Raw genomic sequence first — 15994 nt, forward strand, 5'->3', positions numbered from 1 at the left:
CCCACTGAGTGGTTTTGGAAAATAACTTTTGGGGACCTTTAACTTTATTTTTATACATTTTACAGCTTTTCCCACTGATGAAGACCTCCCCCACTGTCATTCATACTAAAACAAGTAATGAAGTAACAGATAAACAATTAAATGATCTTATCTACTACAGAAATGTCTTTATTTACAATGGGTGAGTAGAAAAAAAAGACATTCTCTTGACAAAACCTTTGTTTTATAATTTATGATAATTTTACACACCTATTTCTTACAATTTAAGCCCAAAGAGTCATGTTGACAGATTTCCTGTGGGCTGTATGTGCCCCCAGGATATAAAATGAGTTTGACATCCCTGGTCTGGACTTAACCCATTCCAACGACAAGTTGCTTTCAGACCAATCGTGGCTTGATGCCACGCTCTAAGAACCATAATTGCTTAGAAATCCAGATGTTCCTTGTATGGAAAGAAAAGACAGTGAAAGATTAAAAACATGCTTGAGGAAATCCAGCTTACTTCCCAAGGGCGAAACATTCCAGCGTAACTGTTGATCCTTTCGCGGCGGGTACATTGTCTGGGAAATTAACTTCTATTTTCGGCTCGTATTCACCCATCACTCCTATGAGGACCAAGCACAAGAACTTGCTCAGTATTCCATTATGCATGAGTTACAAGCATTACGGCTGGCGTTATGGACCAAACAATAGCACTGGAAAGCTAACAGAGGAAAAAATGAAATGCACATGAGCAAACGCTCTCTCATGGGTAAACTAAACTCAAAATCGTGCATCGCTTAAGAGTACAGTCACCAGAGTGTAGCCAAAACCCAGCGAGGAATAATTTAAATACACCGAGCATTATTTTTCATCTAGAGATTTTTTTTTAATCTGCTATTTCAAAGCTTGAGTAGGCAGTTCCTAACCTCTGTTGTGTTTCATTGTTAATATCAGCATTCAGGAAAGGCACTCAAGATCGCGACCAGAAAGTGATGCAAGGGGATTTAAATTTATGCAGTTACATGTACAGTACACTGAGTAGAAACTGGCTGAACCACCAGAACACTCAATGTAATGGTCCACTGACGTATGACTTATGTTTAATTCATTCCCAAGGCAATCTTTATTCACTCGTTCTATGAAAGCATAACAGAGAACAGAACAACACGCCGCTGAGAACAGGCCCGAGAATTCATGTGAAAGCAAAGAGAAAGCTTTTAAAGGGACTGCGAATTATAAGAGAAGCTAAGTCAGCAAAGAAGAGATTTGGGTGCTTTGTTTGCTGGCCTACATTGAGGAGCAACTATTTACTTACAGGCATTAGCCCTCTGTGACTCAACTTCAGTGAGGTACAACGAGATAAAGAGCACTCTCGCTGGGGTAATGATTAAAGCCACCTTAAAATGAAAGGCCCATAATGCGAGGCTGAAAGGCAATACTTGTCACGTCAAAGGCACAAGCTGTGTCTTACCATCTGTCCTGAGGATCAGAGACGTGGGGGAGCTCTGAACCTTGCCCTTTGTGATGCTGTTCATCACTACACACGTGTAGTTGCCCACATCAGAGGGCTCCACCTTGGCAATGTAAAGGTTTCCCGTCTGCTGGGAGACGAAGCGCCGATTGTCTTGCTGAACGAAGTACGGGTACTCATTGAAGATCCATGCATAAGTAAGGTCTGGAAGGCAAACAAGGAAGCGCATGAGACGATCCTGGATGCTCTCTGATATTAAATGTGATTAAGAGAATTAACTGTGATTAGAAAAGGGGCTAATCAGTGGCAGCAAGATTATGTTTTAATCACACTTCAGCAGGACTCAAAACAACAGCAGAGTTTACCTCCTGAGGAAGTGGGCGATCCACAAAGCAACACCACTCCTTGTCCCTCTCGGACGGACACTGCGCTTCTGGTGTGAACTTTGAAATGATCTAAGTCTGACAGGAGGGGAAAAAATGAAAAGGAAGCTTACTGTAGGATGTCACATATCAGGGGAGTGGAAAAGAGGCTGAGTAAAAGCTTTCTGCAAGACACTGACACAAACCCATAAGAAAGCTGTAATGAAAATTGCACTTCTGCAAGGCCTGAGGGAGAACAAAAGCAACTGAGACAAGTGAGGCTCTGAAACAGAAGAGTTTAGACAGACTGCTGAACCCAGGGCCTGAATGAGATATGAGCGATATGCCATTTTGTGAAAAAAAGGAACTTGGATGTGAAAACCCGCCACTAACTTAATTTATGTACATGTTTGTGTAAGCGCTGAAATCACAAGACTTGACTTAGCACAGAATCTCAAATAGAAATCTATCCCGCAGCAGCAGAGATGGCCGAACAGGTAAACACACGAGCCAATCGTGTTGCTGAACTGCGGCTCGTGCACAGAAGAGGTTCATGACGGTTCATAGCCTCTGTATGAATCGTGTAAATTAGCCTGGCATATGTTCAAGGCTCTGGTGGGAGGAGCGAGAGCCATTCGCTACATCTGCATTCTGAATTGAGTCGTGATGAAGTCTGTAAGGCTGTGCAACTTTGCATGTGCCAAGCAGAATTACAATTTGAGGCATTATAAACTTCATACTTCAACCTTTACAGTTTTTTCTTAAATCAGTGCTTTACAAGGTAGAGTTTGTCCATTGTAAGAATAAACTTTTGGATCTCGCTCTATTCATTTTATAGTGGTTTCAAAATAGCTGCCCAAAAACTGCCTGAGGGGGACCAAGACATTAATATACCATGACGAGATATGCTGCAAGAGCTCATAACACTATAAGAAAAAAGTTGAAACGACTGAAAACTTTTTTCATTGAGCTACACCTTAAGGTATATGTACCTAGTAATATTTTTTTCTTGTTATTATTCTTTTGTGTTGCATCCAAATATTGCTAAGAGAATCTGAAAAAGAAAAAGAACTATAGTTTTTCATTGGAGACTCCTTTGAAGGTTAATAAAATGACTCAAACTTTTTTCAGAGAGGTTAGATTATCCATTATCCGGTCATTATTCTCAAGTCATTGTTGTTAAGTTATTAAAATGTCATTATTCCATTTTTTCTGACCATCCCATATCTTAAAAGCTTGTCAAAAAAGACCCAAAACATCTGCACGGCAAGATACCACCACCGAGTGAAGGTGTGAAAAGGCGCTTTGTTGCGATCTGCATGAAAGGAAGCCTTAATGAATAGTATAGAAGTAATAAGTATTCATTTGGTTATTCATTTGAGTTGTTTACCTGCTTCACCAGCAGGAACGTGATGTGAAAGTACATTTTTTTTACTGCCTAAATTATTATTTTTGTAGCAATGCATTGTAGTATAGTTTGCACTGCAGCTTATATTCATTTGCTTTGTTCTTCCTTTTTCATAAAAGTGCAGGTATGCTGTGTTCTGTTCTTTTTTTTTTTTTTTTCCAGTCCTTATTAAGTTATTCTTCAAACACTACTTGTGCAATTTGGTAGACTACTTTACCCCAGAGTGCATCCAACGAAACTGGAATGACTTCTGATTGAAGCAAACAACACAAAGTGAAATAGCAACTCTTAGTCTGCATGACCATAAGTAAGGAAGCGTCATCGCACTCAGATTCTTCCCATGTTACGTTAACATTTAATGCGGCTCCCCACTGAACTTGCTGCGTGCTGATAAATACTGCAAATAAAGCGCTTCCATTTTAGTGTACGTCTGCATTATTTGTAGTTAAGAGCATTTACACACCCGTGGTTTTTTGTAGTTAAAACTCTGACTGTAACTTACAGGCAAACTGAAGACTTGCTCTTCTGCTGAGGATAGCTCCTACTGTGTTGTAGGCCATACACTGGTACATCCCTACATCCTGGTATCGGTCCAGGCTGCTTATAATGAGGTTGCCCCCAGACAGACGCCGCCGACGATCCAGACCCAGATTTATGAGAGTCCCATTCAGTGACCATCTGTGAGGGCAAAGACACCATCAGTCCCTGGCAAAACACGCAGTCCCCTTCTTCCTTCCAACCAAGGTGGTCTGACAGGAGGTGAGTGGAAAACACAATTCACTGTGGTAACGCACTTGGAATAAGAATAATACACTTTATGTGGTGTGATTTGCGATGGGGCCGAGGATTTTAAAAGGTTGCTAGTTGAAATGAACTCTTGTGGTTAGGACTTTGGCCAACGATTCTTTTCGGCTGTGATTAAACTTCCTTAAAAACAAACAAATCTGCAAACACAACTGTGTTGTGTTCAGGGTTAAGGACAATGGAGTTGATACATGTGTGACTGCCAGCAAATTATGGACAGTTCTGTGCATCAACTTGATAAACTATGCTTGCAGTCATTTGAAAAGAAAGTACACCCTCTTTAAATTCTAAGGCTCGTGCATCAGGACACAATGAAAATTAATTGATTCAAAGTTGATACAAGGTTACTACAGGCTCAGACAAACAGATGACGACATATTATGCCATGCCATTATATATTGAAAAAAACAAACAAATCCCCACCCCAGCAAAATGCAGAAGCATGAAAAAACTAAGTACACCCTTACTGATTCCCCAGGAATTAAGAGGATGAGAAACAGCCAAGTGCTGCTAATCCAGTCCACTTGATTAAGTGATGATCAGCAAGTGTAAGCACCTCTATAAAAGAAAGATTTTTGGCAGTCTGTTGGTCTGTAAAGTTCAGGTGTGTGTTAGCAAAATGCCAAGGAGGAAAGACATCAGCAGTGATCTGGGAGAAGCTGCTGACCATTAAACTAGGAAGGGTCTAAAGGACATTCCCCCACAATTTTAAGTCCATCATTCTACAGTAAGAATGATTATTCACAAGTGGAAAAAACTCAAGACAACTGCTAGTCTTCCCAGGAGTGGGAATGCCAGCAAATTCACCCAAGGTCAGACAGGTGACCTGCAAAAACCTCAAAGCAACATCTGAGTTAGCATTAAAATTTAAAGTTCATGACAACTCAATTAGAAAAAGGCAAGTATGGCTTGGTTGGAAGAGCTGCCAGGAGAAAACCCTCTTCTCTCTAAAAATAACACGGCTGCTCAGCTAAAGTTTGCAAAGCTGCATCTGCAGAAACCAGAAGACTTCTGAAACAATGTCCTGTGGACAGGCAAGACCGTTGTTTGGCCACATTGCACTGTGCCACATTTGGAGAAAACCAAACGCCGAATATCAGCACAAACACCTCAAACCAGCTGTCAGTGAGTCGACAATGAACTCTTCCAGACTTCAAGCTGACTGAAACCCTGTGGTGGGACCTTAAGAGAGCTGTGCATAAACAACAGTCTACAAACTTTGATGAACTGAATCAATGCTGTAAAGAAGAGTGAATCAAAATTCCTCCACAACAATGTGAGAGACTGATAAAGTCACGCAAAAAACTATTCATTCATGTTATTGTGGTTATAGTTATTACCAAAATGCAGAAACATTTTGCAGAAACCAAAATGTTTCTGCATTTTAGCTTATTTTTGTTAAAATAAATAAACAATATATCATATATTGTTCTACATCTGAGGTTGTATTTAAGTAACTTTCGAAGCTGATAAGGACCCGATGAGTTTATTATCTGCTGAAATTTACCACCTTAGGATTAAAAGAGAGTGTACTTTGTTTTTCGAGACTGTATGCTGCTTGAGCGAATCATATTTTTTTGTACCTGCAGTCTAACAGTACCGTAATCATGCTGCCATGTCTATATATCATTAATTTACTCACCTAACAGATGTCCTTTGTGTCTGTATAAACCTTGAAGTGCAAATTTCTTTACGGTGTTGTATTTTTTCCATTTTTCTTTATTTAGCTCTGCTACTACTTGCTGCTGCAGTTATCCCATTTTCCCCACAGGGATCATTAAAGTTTAATCTAGGGGTATCATACACAAAGCTGTCCTTCGCTATTTAAGGGGAGCGGAGGACAAAGGTTTTAGAAACCATTCTGGACAATGATCATCAGTCTAACCATAATCACCTCGTCTCTGTCACATTAGATTTACATAATGTGATATTATTCCACCTTTGACTCCCCATCAGGACTAAACATTACCACCTGGCAAGAGGTAACAATGGCTCAATGTATCAAAGGAGGCCTTTTAAACTCCTTTTCACCCTTTATTATATCTTTCCAACACTTAGCAGGAGGAAGAATTAAAAAAAGAAGAAGCTCTGTGAAGCAGGTTACGACGGTGCTATCAAATAAATGAAGCACCTAAAAGAACTCTTAAAAACTTAAGGTTAATTCATTGATTCAAGCAAGTCTCATTATTCATTTTCATTCCCCGCCACCGCAAAAACTCTATCTCCTTTTAAATGCTATTCAAAAGCTGAGCATTGATGGGTTCAAGGACAGAGCACTTTTCAAGAATGTTCCATTGTTTGTGTTTAAGAAAAAAACATAACCCTTTCTTTCACTTAGCAAAACACTTCCTTTTTTGCTTTACTTAAGTGGCAACAAGTGGCAACAGACATGTGGGAAACACAATGGATGACTTTTCAAAAGCATATATGTTTCGCTTCCCAGTAAAAGAGAGAAGAAAAAGAAAACATTCTTAAAGAATAATTAGCGATCAGGTGCAACAATATCAACATTGGAATAACACTGGTCATTAAAATGCACCACTGAATTCATGTGGATTTTACTTTAATGCTTTACATGGTTGCAGACTCATGACAATTGCAGTGGCTTCCTCCAGCCTCAGTAGAGCAATGCGCTCCACTGCATTTAAAAAAAAAGGTGGTGGGAACATTTTGGGAGTATTACAAAAATCGTTTTCACACATTAACTCTGGAAAAAGTTGGCAGTACTTGGGAAGATGCCGTCTTCTCTCACATGCAGTACACATGGAGATCGCTCGTGCCAGCCATGTTCTCGATGCTGGAAATATTCAGTTTGGTTTACAGTAGAGATCTTCCTGTGCAGAGCGTCCACAAAGCAGCACATAGGGCTCGCTAGCTGTGCATTCACCAGGGTATTATCTGTGCTGTTCTCACAATCTGTGCAAACCAGAACCCACTGCGTGGGACATTTGCATTCTCACATGCACCTCCGTCAGGTAATATTTCGAAAAGTTGAGGGCTCATATCCCAATCTGTTCAAGCATCTGTGGGATGCCCAATCCAATAAGAGCTCTTAACCCAGCGGACCTCGAGGATCTGCTACCAATGAGCTAGACTCAGAGGTCCTGAATCCATGCCCAAAAAGGTCAGTGCTGTTTTGATGCATCTAAACAATAGAGGAGGTTTTAATGGCTGATCAGTGCACGTTTATCATGCTGCACAAGGAGTTTGTGACTTAACCAATGCCTCTCTGCCTGAAATCTTTCCACAGCGCTGCACATAGATTGCTTACACAGAATGCAGACTGGCAGATCAATTTGCTCTCACATCTATGGTATATGTGTATGTGGACATCCTGGAAAGGAGAGAGTGGTTGTTTATTTGACACCACAGCCTGATTGACAGCTTTCCCACCAACTTGAGCAAAAAAAAAGCAAGCGCTCGATAACACCTTTGTTTTTTAAATTAATGAAATATGACTCTTCATGAACCGTCTGTGCTGCAGAAACAAAGCAATAAAAAGGGCAGAAACTTGAAGTGGCAGGCAAAACTGCCCACTGGTTTCAGAAATAACTCAAATAACTTTGAAAAATAAAGCAAAATATCTCCTTTGCCAAGAAAGGGAAGCATAACAGAAACATTTGTGCGAAAAGACAGACATAAACAAGATGATGAAGTCGCTGGAGACGGAAAGGCGAAGAAAGACTCGACTACAAATGTCCTGATGCCAGGACTTCCCCAGAAATCCCACGTCCATGCTCTGAGGGGACCGTGTTGCTTTGACGCCACGAGGCAGACCTACACAAGATCAGGCAGGTGGTTTTAATGTTGTGGCCGATCAATACACATGCAGCTTGGTCACTGTATGCAATGAGGTTAACCCTATTACTCTTGTGGCTTACGATGAACACCTAAAGGGCTGGAATGACTAGTACATGCCTGCATGTTTGTGTAGGTGTCCATGTCCACTCTTGCATTCAGCTCTTAATCCCTTAGCCACCGTTTTCACCTCTTTTTGACCTGCTCTGAAGTGCCTCTGCTGTTCAGTGGTGCCACAAACATAGGGCAGGTGATTGAATGGCAACTGGAAAACTGAATTACTCCGCTTGAAACTCATTTTGTGAACACATGTTGTCTGACCACAGAGAAATCCGAGTATTCTGGATGATCTACCGGTCTAGAGCCACAGACTTCAAACCTCAGGTCAAGTAAAGGGTAGACAAGTCACCTTCTGTTTACGTTTAAGACACTCACACAGTGTAACTTTTATAGCCTGCAGCAGCAACGATGCTTTTCTATAGAAGATCTGATTTTCTCCCACGAGTTTTTAAATCAGTGCTGTGCGCATAGTATGAAAGTCTCATATCTCTGTGAGTGACAGGAGTGGCAGAGGAAAGGGAAAAGGGGGAAAAGAGAAGAAGGGGGATGGGAGAGAGCAGTGTGAGCCCATTTACACTTCAAGAGAGGAGCCAGAGAGGTGCTGAGGGCATACAGAGCCTAGCACAGCCAGCGTGACAAGACACCCCGTTAAACATGCTCATCTCACCTTTAATCAGTACATGGAAATACCTGGTCTTAGATGGGGAATGTGAAGAGCCTGAAATAATGAATGTACATACTCCACACCACTGTCATTCATTTCATCTGCGCCGGCTGTGCTGCAGTAATTCCAACGTCGAACGCCAAAGACACTTGTAATCAATGTCTGTTGGTGCCAACCGGTGTCTAGCAACCTGCATCGGCCTCATTGTGTTTTATAAGAGGAGACGATCATTAAGATGCTACACATGTGTCACTAAGATACTATCTGGTAAGACAAGAGGCAGATTGGTGGTGTGTTAGTCAATATGAATTAGTAAAGCCATAATGACACTGCTGCACAGAGTGTCTATGTGCATTTCAGTCTAATTTGGAGAAAATTAATAGAAAGGAAAGCGGCTTGCTTTTCCACATGAAAACTATAATCTAAATTGGCTTTGCAAGAATGGCAAGCTGGGAGCAGCCAGGAGTATAAAAAGGTGTCTGCATCTGTATTACTTTTCTTTTCTGGGGTAAAAAGTCACTGAGAATATCCAGATGAGTACATCACTTCTTCCTTTCCCTCATCTTCTTTTTCCATTTAGATTGCGATCATGTCTCAATGCAGCTTTTATGTTTGCTCAACTAATCATTTACTTTAAACAAGCTCCTCTTTTGACGTTGACAGTTGAGAAAATACCGTCGGTGATGAACGCGAAAGAGTGGAGAAAGTGCAAGTAACTGCTTATGAGGTGGAGAACGAGTCCGCCTGTGTTATTTTAAACAAAAGAGCGATACGGCGTTGATAATGTGCTAACTGAACTGCAGTTCAGTTAGGACGCTGGATCTTTATTTCCATCAGTTTATATTTGAAAGCTGTGTTCTGGCATCTCACTCCCATGAGTGAATGAATGTACTAATCTGGAAGTGAGCACAAGCGGGACCCAACACAGAGTCATGCATCAGTGACTATAGATGGGACATTTAATAAGTCAGGTACAGCACAAGACGAAGTGATGGGGTGCAGGTGGGTTGCAAAGCGCCTTGCAGGTGCAAACATTGGGGAATGAGGCAAACGTGGGCTGGCTAAAGCAGCTTTAATAGTGTGTCCTAAGTGAGATTTGCCAGTTAAATGTATGGAAGAGCATCGGCAAGGCTGTCAGCTGATGTTGGCGAACGTTGAGATCAGCTGAGCTGCTGGGATTCTGCTGAGCTCGACTTCTTATAAATGACTGCTACGTTAAACCCAACGAAATCTTGCAAATAATGATTTCTAAATCAGTCTTTCACCCATTTTAATAACCCCAAACTAACATTTTTGAAAACCTGAAGAATAAAAACCTAAACGTGAATGTGCTCCTACCTGTACTGAGGAGATGGTGTTCCCTTTGCGTCACAAGTCAGAGTAGCTTCCTCTTCTATGGAGTCAATGGGAATGAACAAATCACCCGGCTCCATTCTCCATCTCGGACCATGGAATGATCCACTGTCCAGGCAATCTGACAGAGACACAGTTCCAGCGTGAGCATGAAGACAGAATAGAAATCACTGTAATGGAGTCGGGACTCCATTATTACCTGATTTTTCTTAGATGGAAAAGTGTCATAAAGAGGCTTTTAAAACAGGGAAGCGAGTCTCATATCTTTGCGGGTGTTGCAAAGTGTTCTTGCAAACAAATAGATTTTTAAAAAATGAACTTCTCACAGCGTTCCCCGGTACCAGGAAGCCATTTCTGTCATTTTAAAAGTGTCACTGCTCCAGCATTAAAAAAAATAAAATACACACCTCTAGTTTAACAAATTCACAAGAAAACTTTTTTAATCATTTACTAGCAAACTTTTTGTCTATGCTTGGTAAATACAAACATTACATGATTATTATTCAAAGAAAATCATTCCCAGCAGAAGGGGAAATCTTTACTCTCTTTTTATGTTACTTAAGTGTTTTTGTCTAAGTGAAAAAGGAAAAGAAAAGTAAAACGCCTCATCATCAGGTGAAAGTGATGACGAAGATTGAGAGTATTGTGTCTGGATTGTGAGTGGAAGCCAATACTGCAGAGTGCTCCTATAAACCTGAGCCATCATCCTCTCTGACACTATTTTTGTCTCATTCCACAGCTGTAAATGTCCAAACGTGAAGACACACACGCACGCACGCACACACACACACACACACACACACACACACACACACACACACACACGTGCGCACGCACCAGAAACCCCCCCAAAAATCCATCACTCGTAAAAAAAAAAAAAAAGGTAGTTTACCTGTCAAACAGTCGATGATTGATAACAGTAGAAGCTGTTTCCATGGCAACGTCATATTTGGCAGCCAGGGGTAAATGAGACTTTCATCCAATAAGCTTTGAAATGGCACTTGTGTTCTCCGAGAGAGAGAGGAGCTTGACCTGTTGAAACGAGAATCTCCTTGTAAAATACCAAAAACTCCACCACTGACAGCGTAACATCTTTTAATCACCTATCAAGCTAAGACAGGGGAAGTGTCAGAATTTTTCTGTCAGCGGAAACATAATCACTGTAAAACTGGAGGAACAGTTTGGTGCCGGATAGCCCTCACATCTCTAATCAGCAATGATCCAGGCAATGTCACTTTGCGCCCTGTAGTGTGGCCAACTTGAACCCGGAGATGTCTGAGGGTGATACCAGAGGCATATGGGAGGAAGTCCATGCCAATCTATTAGGGGAGCAACCAACGCCTAGGCTCATCCTTCACTTGGACAGATTCACTCTCTGGCTGCCTGAGGAGACTTGGACCTGGGAATTGGGTGCCATCCAATCAATTAGATTCACCCACAGCAGCATGTGTCTTCCCACATGCTGGGGTGAATCAAGACAGCCTGATGAGGAAGCCATTCCACCCAGGTCCGTAATCAAGGGCAAGAGTCTGACTGCTTGTAGCATGTGTTGCAAATTGCGATGCGCGCGCTTCTTGCAGGAGGGGACTGAGCGCGTAATGATGCAATTACAAAATGTCAAACATGCACACAATGAAGAGCAGGCAATAACACAGCAAATAAGGGAACGGTCTCATACACACACACATACACATATTACGAAGATTTGTGTACATTACTCTGCGCACGCATAAAAGGGAAGCGTATATGAATAAGTCGGGTCTGAAAATACAAGTTTCTTCAAGAGGTGTTGCGGCCGTATTAAGGGCAGGGGCAGATAATAACATCAATCTGCTAAATGTCACACAGCCCACACACACCTACACACTGAAGTTGCTTTCTCACCATGTACGAAACACATGTAACAGCCAGCCAGCTTACACACACACACACACACACACACACACACACACACCCTCACTTTCCATTTAGAAGACATAAACTGTGACGTGCGGCTCATTTGTGGTCTAATCCCAAGGCGAGTCTGGTTCAGAGTGCTACTTATGGAGGGTCTAATTGTTTGTTAGCTGCCTGGATGTCAAATCAGACACGTTGGGGTCTCAGCCAAGATTTTATTTCCTACCTTTCATGTTCCCCCCCCCCTTCCCAAAGTCTGCTAAATTGGATTGGTATGCCTCCTCTCTAGAAGACTCCTGCATGCCTTACCTCAGTAATAGGCCCACAGTGTAAAGTGCTGGCATCTCAAGACTGAAAATTGGTGTGTGTAAAAGGTATGGAGGGTATTACAGTACAGTCAACTTCGCATGTTGCATGGTTTGCATTTGCAGCGGGGTTTTACAGGGATGGCTCTGAGTTACATGTGTTCCTTTTTTCCCCCTACACATCCAATAAATCGTTTAAAAATGCAAATTGGAGGATTAGAGAATTACACCAGCGTAACACATGCTGTATAGAGCTGTCCACACACAGATGCAAGCTGACCCACCCACCCACCCACCCACCCACTCACACACACACACACACACACACACACACACACATAAGCACACATTCACACTGCTTGCAATAATGGTGCTAACAGGATGGTGACAGAAGGTGGTGAGAAAGCTTTGGGGGGGATCGGTCTCAATCAAGAAGGGTACTTTCTGGAACCAATACACCACTGGCTTAACTGACACTTAAAAAAAGAATAAATGTATAAACACATATCTACCACCTACATCACACTCTGCCTGCATCCAAGTAACATGCTGACTGAACAAACAGCCCAGCTGGAAAGAGTAGGAGTGTACTTAGTTTGAAGGCCTGAGCTGCATTCATCACAGATTGTTCAGCTGACATTGTGGCATTAAAGTATGCAATTACCTTGTGAACGCTGCAAGGTAGAAACTGTGTGTGTGTGTGTGTGTGTGTGTGTGTGTGTGTGTGTGTGTGTGTGTACACCTTTGCACTCAGTGGATCGCATAAAGGATAAAGCCCATAATTACTGCTACTTCTGAAGTTTTTCTGTTTGTTTTTTTTTTACTTAAAATACAGCCAAAAGAACCGTAATTACACGTTTCTTACTTTTCTTTCTTCTATGTTTTAGTGCATGCAAGTCCACCCAAGCCCCATTCAGCCCTTAAAAAATGTACTGGTCTTTGGCCTGTAGGTTAGCTCTATTTCACGGGGTGAGCTGCAGTGTGGCACCACACCAGGTAAGTACCACAGGAGCAGTTAGGGGGCTGAAATGCCAGGCTGTGACTAACTGCACCCCTTACATCACTTTGACAAAGAAAGGCAGGCATGTTGGAGCCAACTCCTTAATAAAAAAAAAAAGAAAAGAAAAAGAAGTCTCCTCTTTCTAGATTGCCTCTTTAAAAAAAAAAAAAAAAAAAAAATCAGCCTGCTCAGTGTGCAGGAATTGGCCGCAGTTGGGAGGTCACGTCACGTTGCTCGAGTCTAAAACAAACAATTATTCTCAAATAAAAGGCATTAGGAGCGGACGGTGCTGTCGGGAACAGCATAAAAACAGGCCGACGTGGTGGCAACAGCATGCCCGTCGCTATTTATATAAATTACACAGTCTTACCTGTTATCCCGAAATATCTTGACACCAATAGGAACCAAATTCAGCCCTCACGGATAAAACGACAAACTGCTCCTCCATGGAAACCTCGTTAGAAGAATTTCGGTCGCAATTGCAAGGTCGTTCGTACAGGTGAAACTGAGCCGGTGGTCAGTCACAGATAACGGGTAACGAAGGAGACATAAACACACGCGTTTCATATCGCCCCTCTCACCCACCTCCTCCTCCGTTTCCTCCACTCCCCACCAAAAAAAAAAAAGAAAAGAAAAAAAGAAAAAGCACACACGCGCGCGCGCGCGCTCGCACGCACAACACCCACGTTGTTTGCTGTGCTGAATCACATTTGCTACATCCACAGTTACGAGGCTTGACTCTCGCCCGTGTCTGCGCTCCAGTGCGAGTAAGTATGAAATGGGGCTTGAAAAAGGAACCTCGCGAGGATGATTTATTGTGCGCGTCAGAGTCCCGCTCTCCCCGCGAAGGAAGGAGGAGTGGGCTGCACGGCGGGGAGAAGGTCGATAAAGCAGCCAGAACGTGCAGCGATGGGATGGGAAGGTGGTGCGGGGAGGGAGGCAGGGAAGAAGGCGCACCTGGCGGGGAACTGCGCCCCCCTGCGTCTTCATTTGGTACAGTCCTCCTGGCACACGTGCAGCCTACAGACATTAGTTTAAACTAGAAAGTGCATTTTCTGAAGAAACTGCAGTGTGAATGCTTGAATCTGAATGTATGCATTGAAATGAAATAATTACTGAATTTAAGTTAAAAATTTTGAATGAGATAAAAAAAAAACAACCCGAATTTAACCTGAAAACAAAAGTGCTGAACTGCTAAAAGCTGAAGGTTACACAGAAGAAGAAGTTGGAAAAAAGCTGAAAATGTTTTAATTGTAAATTAGAAAAACCTAAGAAATGAGAAAAGAACATTTAGAGTCAGAAAACATCTGAAAGAATATTAAAAGGTCATATTCTTTGAATCACTGAATGACTAAAATGTGATCCCTCCACTTGGACCCACACAGTTTAAAAAGTTTACATCTCTGAGCTTTGAAAGACAATTTGTTGGAAAAAGAACAACGATGGCGACGTTTTGAGGGTAAAATGATGGCTTTAACACTGTGGACACAGCAGCAGTTGAAAGAGAAGTGTTTAAGATGAATTTTGGCAGAGTGGCAGAGAGAGCTCGTTAAGCAGGCAGGTGTGAGCCTGGTTGCTATAGTGACCGCACCCAATGGCTCCATACACACGGACACAGACATGCACCTCACTTTTGCTGCTTAAAATGAACAGAAAAGTCAGGCCGAAACAAATCGTTCCCAAATGAAAAGTAAAAGTCGTATTGACAAAATTCTTTCACTGTGAGCGACAGCAATGTCTAGTCTACCAAATTCTCAGTTTTCATGTCTGTGGAGTTTATTATATGGACGTGGTGACAGTGGAAAGACACCATGCTCTTCTGATTTTCAAACGAACCTTCTGAGCCATTTTAACATTAGAGTCTATGGAAGAGTTGGAGGGAGGAGGCTGTGCATTGGTGACATTTATGAAAGAACCATAACACCTAGTACAATAGTAAACACATTGGATGAAAGAGGACAGCCATGGCTACGTTTTGAGGGTAAAATCATACCTGTAGAGCAAACGCTGCGGACACAGCAGCAGTTTTAAAAAAGATTTTAAGATTATTTTTTTTGCTCCTCTCACTCTAGCAGTTGAGCTGCCTCACTCTAGCCCCAACATTCCGTCCCATACACACCCATTATAAACTCTGAAACGGGTGAAAAAACATCATGAAACTTAAACTGGAACTGAAGAAAAAGTATAATAGATATTGAAAAGATAAATACAAGTTGAATAGTTGAATGTCTTGTCTTCGTTTTAAAGTTTGAATGGTGGCTCTATGTGAACGTATGTTGAAGTAGTAAGAGTTTTAAAATGAGTAAGTTGAATGAGAATTTGAAGGGTCTCCCCATTGAAATACATGGGAAATTTTTGTTGAATAAAGTTGAATAAAATTAAAAATATAAATGTTAAAAATGAGAAAAATACAAGCAATCATGTCCAAAAGAATAGGAATCTAATGGTGTTTGAATGGTTTTTCTAAGTTGAACGGTTTTGAAGGAGTAGGCTTTCAAAAAACGTACGGAATAGATAATAAAATATTATAATAATAAAGATTACAACAACAATACTGTGAATGCTTTTCAAGCATTCACACTAATTAAGCTAATTCTCCCACAGTGCCTGTTTGTGTAGTGTTTAGAAATGACAGAAAACATTAATCAGAAAACAAACACAAAACTTGGATAAACAGTTAAAATGACAAGTAGCTTTGTACAAGTATCAGGAAGTTTATTTTATTTTGGGCCAGACTTCTTTAATTTATACCGCTGCATAGGAAAACTTTAATTTGAGAATGATAGATAAAGACACAAAACAGACGTTATTAATTCCAATGGGAGAAATTCACATATTACAGAAGCACAGGGGTCTGCAAGAAAGAGTGAATTAGAGACATATTAGACAAA

At 41.5% G+C, this 15994-nt stretch overlaps 1 protein-coding gene across 1 annotated transcript in view; it reads right to left on the reverse strand.

Annotated features, from left to right (window-relative positions):
• cntn3a.2 (contactin 3a, tandem duplicate 2) overlaps positions 1-13991 on the reverse strand; it is a 44019-nt gene extending 30028 nt beyond the window's left edge. The window contains exons 1-7 of the mRNA XM_086276655.1: positions 13474-13991; positions 10795-10934; positions 9888-10023; positions 3726-3901; positions 1819-1914; positions 1454-1657; positions 503-605 (exon numbers count right to left, since the gene is read on the reverse strand). Of these exons, the coding sequence (XP_086132781.1) occupies positions 503-605; positions 1454-1657; positions 1819-1914; positions 3726-3901; positions 9888-10023; positions 10795-10849 (770 nt within the window). The 5' untranslated portion in view covers positions 10850-10934; positions 13474-13991. The remainder of the gene's footprint in view (positions 1-502; positions 606-1453; positions 1658-1818; positions 1915-3725; positions 3902-9887; positions 10024-10794; positions 10935-13473) is intronic.
• Positions 13992-15994: the final 2003 nt, after the last annotated feature.

Source organism: Aulonocara sp. 'chitande type north' Nkhata Bay, linkage group LG20 (assembly GCF_057382095.1).
Source record: "Aulonocara sp. 'chitande type north' Nkhata Bay isolate Kocher_YH1m ecotype deep benthic linkage group LG20, A_spYH_male_GT1.1, whole genome shotgun sequence".
NCBI classification, from domain to species: Eukaryota; Metazoa; Chordata; class Actinopteri; order Cichliformes; family Cichlidae; genus Aulonocara; species Aulonocara sp. 'chitande type north' Nkhata Bay.